This window comes from Panthera onca, chromosome D3, assembly GCF_046562875.1.
Source record: "Panthera onca isolate mPanOnc1 chromosome D3, mPanOnc1 haplotype 2, whole genome shotgun sequence".
In the NCBI taxonomy this organism is placed as follows: domain Eukaryota; kingdom Metazoa; phylum Chordata; class Mammalia; order Carnivora; family Felidae; genus Panthera; species Panthera onca.
The window spans coordinates 32,043,957-32,057,220 of NC_138350.1; the positions used below are offsets into that span (position 1 = coordinate 32,043,957).

Sequence of the window (13,264 nt, forward strand, 5' to 3'; positions counted from 1 at the left end):
CCCCTAAATTTTTGTTCGGGGAACGAATGGCTGCCCCCCTCCTCCTCCCGCAGCTAGAAGACGTAAGTGAGCAGGTGGCTGAGAGGCCCAGCCCATAATGGACACTGTGGAGATTTTTAAGACACAGGAAGATCTGGGGACTGGTTACCTGGCGAGTAAGGACTGCTTCTGGACAGAGAGGGGGCAGCGGAGGCTTCAAAGGGAGGGAGGACATACAAGTGAGGGAGGGGACTGAGTGGCCCCTGGTCTCCTGGCTGTGGGTGAGGCTCCAGCCCTGGGGAGAGTGAATGTGCCCCAGACTAGGGGGGACATGGCCTACTTCCTTGTCTGTCCAAGCCGGGATGGTTTGGGTTCCATTACTGGGCCTTCCTCTAATGCTCTGATGCTTGTGGGCATTTTGCACTGTGTAGGATGCTGTCACCTCCCCATCTCCACATGCTCCCCCCACCTGCCTGCATGGCAGGCCCGTAAGATGCTTCCAGCCTGGCAAGAGAGAGGCTGAAGGCACATTAAGGCTACTCAATTCCCTTGGCTATTGTTATCTCCTCCCTCCTAGAGAGCTACAGATAGCCCCCAGTGGCCTGAGATGTGGCCTGGTGCTGGGGTGACATTTCCGGGGCCCTTCATGACTGCACTGCCTGTCACGGCAGCGGTCGTCAGTCATCTGCAGAACTGTGGCTAGGTGGCAGGGCTGCTGAGAAGCCAAAGGGACCCGGATCTGCCTGTGGCCTCTCTGGAGCGGGCACTGTGAGCCGTGGTAGGTGTTGCTGTGTGCCTTCCAGAAGATGGGTGAACTGGCCGGTGGGGAGAGCTGGTCCCTGAGCAGGAGGAGTTCGGACGGGGCACAAACAATTCTGCAGGTGGGGCGGGAGGGCCTGCCTGGGAGCTGGGGAAACACGGGAGCCCCAGGGAGGGGCCTAGCTTGCTTGAGGTCTGGTTTGAGAGCCATAGTGCAGTTTGGCTCAGTCCTTGCTGCCCTTGAATTTGGTATGGTGGAGAGCATCTCAGAAGTACACACCCAGTTCCTGACCATCTAGTGGAAAAGGGGCGGAAAGACTCTGATGGAGTCAGAGTGAGACAGGTTTCTGCTCCTGGAAAGGGGGCTCTGGTCTGTAGCCCAGCCGACCAGGCGGGTCCGGTTGGGAGATGGGTGCTGCCCCCACACTGTACAGTAATTCGATTCAGAGATGGTCTATCCTCCCAGCAGGAGACACATAATACTGAACATGTGATACAAAAACCAATCATCTCGGGTGAAAGGGGCTAGAAAATTAACCTAAATATGGAGCCTTTGGGTATAGTTAGAGTTTAGGAAGCAACCAATTTCAAACAGGATGCAAGAGGGTGGAGGTAGGTGGGTGAATTAATTCAGATGGTAATAACTAGTATAAGTAGAAACAATGAAATGTGGTTAAAAAAATACATCAAAAGTTCTTGATAGATGTGATTAAAGACTGTCTTCCAAAGGAAGAGGTGGGAGTACCATACCGAACGCTATTAAAAATAAGGGGTTCTGAGGTGCCAATGACAAAGGCAAAAGATGTCGAGTTCTTTCCCATCCCTAATTTCCAGGGCAGATATTCAAAGTTCCACCCGGCTCTGGTACTTAATGATCTAAGTGAGACCTGAGAGGCATCCGAACATTTCCAAGAGTATCTTCTCAATTGTTACTGACGCCGAACGGTATTGTGAGTTCATGCATTTCAAATCTGTGCAATGAAAATAAAATGTGAAAATTCTCCCCTGAAGGTAAATGCATCCCCCCAGTTCTCTGAAAGACCCTCTAAGGCATAAAGGAATGACAGAAGAATCTATACTGTGGATTTCTGCCAGCCTTTTGCCTTAATCTTTGATTCAATCACTGTATTTTTCCAGCATGCCGTTAGAAGTACTTCAAATCAGAGCTCCTAAGATAATATCTATAGAAAGCTGAGTTTTAAAAGGGTCTTCTAAATCATACACAGAATTTCGCATGACTACGTTTTAAAGGGTTACTAAAACTATCTTCTTAAATATGCCACTGCCTCTTATGTGGAAAAATTAACCAGAGTTAAGACTCAACCTTGGAGACCAGTCACTCACACTGGATTCAGTTGCAAGACAATACCAAACTAGAATTATAAAAAGTCACCATAGTGATATGCATGCTGTAAAAAAGTAGTTAGAAAGCAATTTATTTTGATTTTTTCCCCCATTATTTCCAGCTACAGCTCAGGATATTCGTGCTTGGAGAAACATTTTCATGCTTTCCATTTCGATCCCCCCTTCTGCTGGATACTGGCACAAAACAGCAGCTCATGGTCTATTTCTCAGCTGCTGTCCGCCACCCCACTATAACTCAAAAGTCACAGAGTTCTTATGACCATGGCGTTGATCATGAAGCAGGACAAGGGAGTATGAAAAGATGAAAACTGTTGTTTAAACACCTTTAAACACTGAGATCTGAGAAAAAGCACCAACTATATTTAATTAAAATGTATTACAAACTGTTTTGTTTGTGAACAAGTGGCAATCTGGAATTCTGGCAAAGGTCAGTGAGAAACTTTTCTCAGCGTTACTGAAGTTTACTTCATGATGCTAATGTGCAAGACATACAGATACCGTTGGAGGAGAAAAATATGACCTCCGCAGTGACAAAGCACCAGGCAGTTCTGCCATGCAGCAGGTGAAGACCCACGCTGCCCAGAAGGCGGTCCTCAGACCGGCAGCACGTGCCAACCTTAGGAATCGGAATTTCCAGCTGAGCCACATCCCTAGGTGGTTTTGACCCACAGCATCCCCGGTGCCTCAGTGACCCCTGTGCACGCATCTTTTCCTCTGTTTTTACTGCCATCCTGCTCTAGGCTTCATCTCGTGTCAGCAGGACAATACAGTATCTGATGACTCACACTCCTGCTCCTTTCCTCAGGGTAAAGTCCACATTTTCATTCCAGCCTCCAAGCCCTTCGCAATCTGTCCAATCTCTTCCCTCTTTTTGATGCCAAACGAACCCTCCACTCCTTTCAAATCCCTGTGTGGTTCTGGGCCTCTCAGACCTTTGTGTAATTCCCACTTTATTTTCTTTGAAGCCCCAGATTCAACCCTACCTCTTGCAAAAAGCCAACTCTAACCACAACGGACACCGTGATCCCATTCTCTGTGTACTCAATGTGTATGGTTTGATTAGTATGGGCTACTGCTTTATACTGTAACTTATTCCCTTTTTTTAAAATGTTTATTCATTTTTTGAGAAAGAGGGAAAGAGACAGATTGAGCAGGGGAGGGGCAGAGAGAGACACATAAACAAAATCTGTAGCTGTCAGCACAGAGACCGATGCGGAGCTCGAACTTAGGAACTGCGAGATCATGACCGGAGCCGAAGTTGGATGCTCGATCAACTGAGCCACCCAGGCGCCCCACTTAACTTCCTTTTTAAAAGTTGAAGTATAAAACACATGTGTGTCAAGTGCACTAAGCTTAGTGTTCATTTTGATGACTTTTTAACATTCGTATACACTCGTCTCCATTTTTCTCTCTGTGTGTATGCTTTACCTACCTAAATGTATGGAGTACTGTTTAAGGCAGAAGCGTGTCTTTTCCCTAGAAAGAAGCCCCAGATCTATCTAGTCGACATCTGATATACTTTAGTCTAAATCTTTTACTGTATTCAGTCACTCTGAATAAACACTGCTGAATTGTTTGTCCTGCTACTATTCAAGAGGGAGGGAGGATATATAAACCTCAAAAAGTAGGAACAAACATTTCAATTTGAAGAAACGTGCTGAAAGAAAAGGATACACGGTGCTTCTGAGGAGACATAACAGGGCTCTGGCTGAGTGCTCCCTGCACCCTCTTTACCCATTGTGTACGTTGTCATTAGAGAACTCTAGGCAGGATCACAGCTGAGAACCCCAAGGGAGCATGCGTTCACACCAGGGACACTACCAGGAGCCAGCTCAGCTGGGTACCACACCAGGCCCAGTAATTGTGACCAAGACAGACACTGCCTTACCATCTAGTTGTAGAAAAACAAACCTAGGTAAACCAGGCAGGCATTCTGCTATGATTTGCTATGATGACAAGTGTGCCTGTTCCTCAGTTCATTGAAATGTCCACTGGCTTGGAGCTTTTTGCCAGTATTACAGAAGGTGTTGAGCTTTGGATTTTTGGCTACAGAAATGGCTCCTAGAAGATGTTGTGTGTATTACAGAGGAGGCATCTAAGACACAAGGTTCCTCCCTTCTGCTTTATGATGTGAGGTCTGTTTGGCTGACCCGAGACTACATTCTGTTAGTAAGGTTATCAGATGGGTGCTTATTTTAGGTGGCTCTTTTCCAAATCAAGGACAGCAGGATAGGCACCCAGTGTACAAGACTCATAGCATGCCTCCACCTGAAAGGCACATATTCATTAACGTTTCTGGAAGAAACAGCTTTAGTAAGAGTTCTAAATTGCACATGTATCATCTGAAATGAAGGAAGCTAAATCATTCATAAAATAAACTAAAAGTATATTCTAAATCCATGTTAGAAACTGTACATTTGAAGGCAGAAAATAAAAAGGAGATTTGAGTAAAAATTGTACTAGTACCTGCATGGAAGATTAACTATTTCTGTGGGATGTCTGAGCGGAAGCCTTTTATAAAATAGATCTATCATTAGTCCAGGAAGTTTCAATACAAGGAACAATTCTTGCTGCCATGAAGAAACTATTACAGTAAAGAAGTAATAGCTAGAGTTTCTAGAAATATACATGAAAATTCCATGCTAACAAAACAGAAATTAAGGTGGTAAGGGAGAGTGTGGAAGAATACCATGCTTTCTGAACCAAATCTACCTCTGAATTCTTTTTTCTTATATAGTTTTTTTAAATAGGATGTACACTCACATGCAATAACATGCAGTTTAAAATGATTTATTTGACAAACTTCTGTGGCTTACATTTCAGCATTTCATCAGCTGCAAAAGTGAGGAAATAATTCATGGGCCTGGTATGCTTTTGAAAATATTTATGGTTCATAAAAATGTACATTCATATAGTTTGAAATGAACATATTTTAAGAAAGTTCAAGCATATACAAGCATTGTTTAATCTCACAAAATATATTAATTTTGTTGGGAGTATTTGCACTATAAAAGGGTCTTTAATTTACCAAAGGATTCAACACTAAGCTATATTTTAAGTTGTAATTATTTTTCCCAGTCTAAAGAGGCGGTTATGACTCATGCTATGCTCACATAGCTGCCTCTGTGCAACCATGTGGATAAGAAGAGACCCCAAAAGGGAAGAGTTCTAGAAAGAAGAGGCAGGGACAGATAATCAACCGACAGGTATCCCTTACGGAAGACTTCGGAACATCCAAATGTAAAGACACTTAAAAATGAGGGTCAGTCCTCATCTGCATTTACCTGTTCATTTTTTTTTTTTTTTCTTTAATACACCCATTCATACTGGAAAATGTAATGGTGATTATTTGGCCATGAATCTTTCAAGGGGCTTGAAAGAGTCCCTATAACTATTTTTTTGGAACACTGGAATTCTCTTATGGAGAAATCTACCAGTGAAGGAAAGGGGAAATTTCAAATATCCACAAGTATTTACCTTAGATTAATACACTTGCCAAAATAAAAGCAAGTTGCTGTTCTCCATGTTCAGAGGCTATGAGAAAGTGGTGGTTACATGCTTTACTTTGCAGCCAGAAAACACACACTGCTGTTCTAGAAAGATGAAAGGCAACACAGATGGGCTCTAGCCTTAAGAGGGTCAAGTCTACTGTTAAATTCTCCATCTTTCCTCTTTCCCAGACTTCCAGCTGGCTGCACATATACTTAAGTTATTTGCATGGCTAAATAAAACATTCCAACTTACTTCCAAGGCTTTTCAACAAGTTGTTCCTCTAAAAGAAAATAATAAATGCAAGTAATTAGAACCTAAAATGCAGTTCTAATTTGATGTCTATTTTTGGTTATTAAAATCAAAAGAAAACCTACAAACACACCACCCCGGAGTTCTCTTAAACCAATCAACAGTTCTTTGGCAATGTTAGAGTAATATGACTGCCATGCTAATTAACATACTTTATAACAAGGCTAATTAAAGTGTTGAAATAGGAAAATAACTAGAAGTGTGTTCAAGACGTTCATTTGAAACTGTCACGTTAAACCTTGTCTTTTGACAAAGTCTTTAGTAAATAAAAATATAAATGAGCAAACAATTTTTCCTTATAATAAATGAAATTATGTGGCCTTTTTCCAGTTGTAAAAACGTAACTACCACATGAAAAATTTATAGAACATAAACAGTAAGAAAATATTATGCACAATGTCCCACCATAATTTCAGTATAAATTATGTGAACAGATCAACAGAAGTCTGGAGGCGATGGCAAAAAAACAAAACAAAACAAAACAAAAGACTCCCCAAACCCCACAGAAATAGCACGGTCCATTAAGTTGAATGAGGTGTTGATAGCCCTGTAATCAATCTAAGTAATCCTTCTCCTCTTAATTTTTATGCACCACCTGTCAATTCTAGATATTACCAATTACACTAAATTAAAAAAAAAAAAATCCCCAATTTTGAAAATTCAGGCAGAAAACTGAATACACCGAACAAGAGTTTGGACCAAATTTTTGAGAAAGATTCATACACACCAAATTAACTAGTTCTGTTAAAAGGCAGCTATAAAAATACACATCATCACAAGCTATACGGAACTTTAAAATCCAGTTAAGATGGAGGGAGCCTGGAATTTCTTAGTGTATCTGGAGAGCACTGTAAACCCAAAGGTAGAAGCATCTTAAGTAGAGAGCATTTCAGCATTCTGGCATGTTCAGAGTTTCTAGTGTATAGTATCTCATTAATTACAGAGCATTTCAGAAGGTGGCTACGGCCAGGAAACCTCAGAGTGGGTTCTGTCGTCACACCTGATCCCGCAGGCGGGCCAGTCTCTGGGACAGTTCATCCTGCTCGGCGGAGGCCACGCTCGTGCCCACAGAGCCGGTCTGCCCCTGCGGCAGCTCCATGTTGAGGTCTAGGCCGGCCTCGTCTGCCATTTCCTGGAGCAGCATATCCACTTGGTTCTGGGGAGTGGTCAGCGTAGTCGTGCTGCTCATCGTGTCTTCCATTTGCTGCGTCTGGACGTCCAGCGTCTCAAACTGGTGCTCAAATTTGTCCATCAAAGCAGAGATCTTCTCCAGATTCATAGTCTTCAACGTCGCATCCATCGACTTAACCACACCGGCCATCGACTTGGTCACCTTGCCCATCGTCACCGCCGTCTGGACTCTGGCAGCCACCGCATCGACCCGCGCACTCATTCTCAAGAAATTCACCGCTTGGTTCTTCTGGCGAATGGCATTTTCGGCGTGTATCCTCGCCACTTCCATGTTGCCCTTCTGAATGGCCTTTTTAATCTTGGCCTTTTCGGCCTTTTCCTCCTTGTCGCATTTTTTGGCACTCCTGCTGAGTTCTTTGGCGGCGAACTTTAGGTTGAACAGGTGTTTCTCCATGTTGGACATAGTCGGACGGTTCCTAGGGGTCTGTGGCCAGGGCCAATATGAGCGCGGAAGAGGGAGAAAAAGGCAAGTCCGCTCCCGGCCGCCGCTCCTTTGTTTTGGTCCCACTTCCTGTTTCTACGGCGCGCGGCGCAGACGGTGACGTCAGAGCCCGGCGCCGGGGCGGGGCCTGCGGGACGGACGGCGCTTGGGGGTGGGGCGGGGGTGGGGCAGGGGCGGGGCCTGCGGGACCCAAGGGGCCGGGGCACGCCCTCTGAGGCGGGGCTCGGGCCGCACCACGCAGACGCGGACGGACGCATACGGGTGGACGCTGCCGGTGCCGACCAGGGCGCTTGTTTTCTACGCTCCGTTTTACAGACATTCAAGCATTAGTAAATTGACAAAAATGAGTGTCCATGCACACTTGGGAATTAATCTACCGACGCAGGCAGGCTGTGTCTAGAACTCCCCGTAAAAAAAATCTCCGAGGTCCAATTTGTCAGGGCTTCAGGTGTGTCTGGTCAGGGGGCTAAAAACCGTCAGCCAGGTCTGCAGACCAGCGCTTTATTTGCCCGGGTAACTTCCACTTCCTCAGGGGAACCTGAACCGTGGTTCATTAATTCATTAACAAAACAAAACAAACCTGCATCACCGACTTGCTTCTCAATTTCTGACTACAGTTTGGAAGGGAATATTGTGATATCCTTTTACTGCAATGGGTGAAAATACCTTCAGAACCGTGGACCACCATATTCATACGGTAGCTTTAAGTTCAGCTTATAGGTGCTTTGCCAGCAACTGTCATCCATCTTTTGCTGACACAATTCTATCTATTTGATGTTTTATAAATATCCAAGGAACTTCACTCACATTTAAATTTGACAGGCTACATTGTCATTTTAAATTATGCAAGCAGAGGATGGTGAAGTATTGGGACCGACACCCACTGGCATACATCAAAACTGTCACTTGGTATTATACCCTTAAAAAACGCAGGCTTTGCAATGGCGGCAATGTGTGCTATAGCTTTTTTTTGTTTTAGAAAGATTCCTCAGATACAGCAATAACAAAATACAAGAAGGCCCAACCTGCCCTAATGAGCTAGGTTGAAAATGAAGAGCGAGAGCTAGTTCTGTTCAGAGAATTTTAATCCAGAGTCATACCATCCCGTTCGGTTTCTTGTGGTAACTTGCAAACCGTCTTGCACCACAAAGTAAGGGGGTGCGCGTGTCACATGCATCTTCTTAAACCACAGCTCTGATTAGATCACTCATGTGGTCCAAAATCTGGGCAAAAAGGCTGAACTTCTCTGTGAGGCATACTGGGTCCCCACCTTCTTTTTCTTTCCTTCCCCTCTGTGCCAGTCAAACCCGACTGAAGCATGGAAGTCTATGATCATTTGTGTCACTTGATCAGTGTGGAGAATGAGGCACGCTCCTCCCTCTGTGTACACTGTCCCTGTTGCCTGAGCTTCCACCCCACATACCTCTGCCTATTGAGATCCTGACATTTCTTAAAAGCCCCCTCCTCCATGAAGCCTTCCAGGATCCCTCTCCTCTGTGCTGCCTCTGTACTCTGGACCTCTGCCTTAGCACACAGGGCATAACTCCTGGTACTGGGTCTGTGGGTTCAGGGCACTACTATATTATGAACCACATGGAGGTAGAGACCAGTTTTCTTCCTTTCCCCCTAAGGAACCCAGCAAGCTCTCTTCACAAAATAGGCAGTGAGTCCAGTAAGACTTTGCTGAATTGAATTGTGGTTGAGAGGAGCTAGAACATTATCCTAGTTAGCAGCTTAGCCAAGATTACTTTTTTTCCCCAAAGCAGAACTCTTTCTTCACATGGGACACTTCTAGAAACAATAGAAAAAAGCAAATAAAAGGAAATCTGTTTGAAGTGGGGGTAGAGGACCTACGTCTCCTTCTCTGCTCACCCCCACCCCCACTCACCCTCCCTTTCTCTTGGTTTCCTTTCAGTTAGCCAAATGATTCCTTGACATGTTCTTTAGTTTGCCCAATGACAAATTCTAATCAGGTGAGAGGGTTTGGAGCATAATCACGAGAAACTCTGATAGATGAGGAGGATGAGGACAACAAACATTTATTAAGTACTGATGTGCCAAGCATTGTTCCAAGCACTTCACATGTCACCTTCACAAACCCTCTGGGGTAGATGCTACTAACGTCTCCGATGTACCGGTTAGGAAACTGAAGTACAGAGAGCTAGGCAACTGGCCTGTGACCACACATCTGCTACGTGTTAGGAATAAGATTCCGTGGGAGCGCCTGGGTGGCTAGCCCGTTAAGTGACCGACTCTTGGTTTCGGCTCAGGTCAGGATCTCACAGTTATTGAGTTAGAGCCCAACGTCAGGGTCTGTGCTGACGTTGTGGAGCCTGTTTGGGATTCTCTCTCTTCCTTGCTCTCTGCCCCTCCTCCCACTCAAAATAAATAAATAAACTTAAAAAAAAAAAAAGTAAGAAGATTCCATGGATATAATGAGACCAGTATAATAAGGAGGACTCCAAGCAGTTAATAAGAATAATAGACTGATCATCTTTGGCTTAAAAGAATAAGGTGACTTAGCTGTTCTTTTGAGAAGACTGAGGAGTTGCATGGACTCTAAGGTTGATGTGACCTAAGTTAAGGTTGCTAAAAGCAATTAACACCCCCTGAAGCTACTGTCACTGACTGATGGCAAGTCTCCTCTCTGGGCCGGTCAGTCTAGAGCATGGGGTAGGGTTCCAGAAGCCATATTTTCAGACAGCAGGAACAAGGAGGGGCCAACTTCACCTTTGGCCAGTGCCCCTCCTCCCCCTGAGCTGGGTAGCAGCAGTCCTTGGGCCTCATCCTCTTCTCTCCTCTATCAATACCCCAGCCATCCCCATTGTGTTCAGTATGATCTATAGCTAGCACTCACTCGTGCATTTCTAGAGCAAGTTTCCTTCTGAGCTCCAGTATCCCCAACTGTCTCCTGACACTGGAGAATTTGGGGTGCCAGACTGTTTGGCAACTCCTCCAATTGACTGAACTCTCGGTCCTTCTCCCGAAAACCTGCTCATCCTACCTATGAAATGGCACCTCTGTTCACCCAGTTACTTGCTCGAGCCAGATTCTTAGGAATCATCCTGATGACTCCCTTCTCTACATCTATCTACATTCTATTGCTAAGTTTTCCATTCTTTCCATTCCATTGAGGGTGTAAGCCTTCAGGGTCTGTTTCAGACTAGCATGCTTTCTTTTTGTGTATCTAGGAAAGGGGAGATTATTTTGAGTTTATGTAAGATTATCAAGGAATCTTTGTCCTATGGCAATTCTGACTGCACATGGGAATCTTCTGGACTCAATTCATGGTGTAAAGAAAGAATACAGACCTTCCTTGATTTACGATGTGCTATATCCCAATAAACCCATCATAAGTTGAAAATACCCTAAGTTGAAAATGCATTTAATACATCTACCCTATTTAAATTTTTTGAGTGTTTATTTATTTGAGAGAGAGAGAGAGAGAGAGAGAGAGAGCAAGCATGAGTGGGGAAGGGGCAGAGAGAGAGAGAGAGAGAGAGAGAGAGAATCTGAAGCAGACTCTGCATTGTCAGCACAAAGCCCGACATGGGGCTTGAACCCCTGAACTGTGAGATCATGGCCTGAGCCGAAGTCGAACACTCAACCAGCCACCAGCCACCCAGGTGCCCCAATACACCTAACGTATTGAACATCATACCTTAGTCGAGCCTGCCTTAAACATGCTCAGAATACATCCATTAGCCTGTATTTGGGCCAAAACATCTAACACAAAACCTATTTTATAATCAAGTGTTGAGTATCTCATGTAATTGACCGAATGCTCTACTGAAAGAGACATACACAATGGCTGCAGAATGGCTGCAAGGGTATTATCCTTGTGATCATGTGGCTGTCTGGGAGCTGTGTCACTGCGAGGCGCTTTACTGCACATCGCTAACCTGGGAGAAGGTCCAAATTCCAAGTATGGTTTCTACCGAACGTGTATTGTTTTCACATCATTGTAAAGTTGAAAAGTCCTGAGTCGCAACATCGGAAGTCCTGGACCCTCTGTAAACAGTGTACGATCGTGGGACTAGTCAAAGCTTCTACAGTACCTTATAACACCCAGATCCAAAGTAGAAACTTTCTTCTTAGGGACTCTAAGAAAATTTTGATTAGAGTACAGATATCTCTAGAAAACTGTGAGTCAAGCCAGTTAATTATTTTTACCATAAAATGGGGAAGAAAAATGTTTTAATTTGGTTCATACGGCCTATTCTGTTTCTTTCTTCCTTTGAACCAATACCAATGGCTAAACTTGAGATATTTAAGCGGGTCCTACGGCTTGAGTTCATTGTAAAAGAATCATTTGCTAAATCTAAAGACATTCCAAAATAAAAGAAGGAACTAAATATATATGGAAAATAATTTTATTGTGCGTGTTAAAATCCTACTTCTCACAGGTAGTTTTCCAGGGGGGTTGAAACGTTATGCCTTGAATTCTCTTTTAGAGTTCCTCTTCACTTCCCACAATTGTACCTATGTATGTATCTGTGATTATCTCAGCAGCAGTGTGTCCTTTCCGATTTTCCCATGGTGACATTTTGTTTCTTGACCTGGTACCAGTCAACCTCTGGGACACACAGATGCTTAATACATTCCTGTTGAATGTATGAATGCATACAAAGAACATGGCATTGGATATATATCTTCTTGGTAACCATTTTAAGGGCTACATTACATATACCGTATTACTGTATATATTATATATATAATTGTTTCTATCACCTTTTAATTTTGGAACACGGCTATAATTAAAAACTCCGAGACTCCTCACACCTTGGGAAATTGCAAAGTCATGGTACCTCAAACTATGTTAACGTGATGTCAACGTTTTAAAATGAGTACAAGGAAGAGTTAGAAACAGGAGAGTTGCATTTGAGTGGACTTCTGCATTGCTGTGCATACAGGCTGGTAACGCCTAGATTTTTAGTCCCGATGGTGGTGCAGGGAGTTAACACTCTTAGGAGTACCCGAATTCCCTATGTCCTGATGGTCTAATTTGGGATCTACCAACTGTACTGACATGGGGGTGCTCGTGTTTCCTCTTTATACTGAATAACTTACCCGTGTGATGACAGGCTGGAAATTAAATCTAGATACTCCTGGCTTTCTAAGGATAGTCCAGGATTTCTTTTGGTGTCGAGTGGGGCAATGATCACCTTGTCCTAGATGTTCAGAGAACTGGGTGGGAGGCTCCAGATTCCTTCCCAGTCCTCTTTGCAATAAAGAAAGATCTAGATTTAGAAGAAAATCAATGGCAATACTTTTTTTTTTTAAGTAATCTCTAAATATTAATTTTTCTGCTTGGGTTTTGTTAAAGCATAACTCTACACTCTTTTTAGTTCAGTCTTATTTTAAGATGATTTTGGATCTTCTCAGCAAAGGAAGCAATGGGAAAGCAGAGGGAGAGGCGTGCAGTGTGGTCCTGACTGAGCAAGGGGCCTGGGGCTCTTTTTTTCTGTCCTGGGCAGCGCTATCAGCTCTCCTTGCTGGGCCTCATTTCTTCATTTATAAAACTGGAAAGGGAGAAATTATGATCGTAACAGTGGGTAATAAGGTCTGCATCAGGTCTTGGCACCAGGAAGGACTGTTCCAAACCACTAAATTAAAAAAAAAAAAAAAAATCCCTCAGAATAATTCAGGCAAAGTCTCGAAATAGCGTGTTCTGGCAAAGATATAAAGCAACGAAGACTCTCATAACACTCCTGCTGGGAATGTCAG

General features: G+C 43.9%; 2 protein-coding genes across 6 annotated transcripts in view; both read right to left on the reverse strand.

Moving 5' to 3' along the window:
- GNAL (G protein subunit alpha L) overlaps window positions 1-13,264 on the reverse strand; it is a 152,179-nt gene that overhangs the window by 15,345 nt on the left and 123,570 nt on the right. The gene's annotated exons all lie outside the window — the stretch shown is intronic.
- On the reverse strand, window positions 4,878-7,619 carry CHMP1B (charged multivesicular body protein 1B). The gene has a single exon (XM_060613231.3). It carries the CDS (start codon window positions 7,496-7,498, stop codon window positions 6,899-6,901), a length of 600 nt encoding a protein of 199 aa, XP_060469214.1. The 5' UTR covers window positions 7,499-7,619; the 3' UTR covers window positions 4,878-6,898.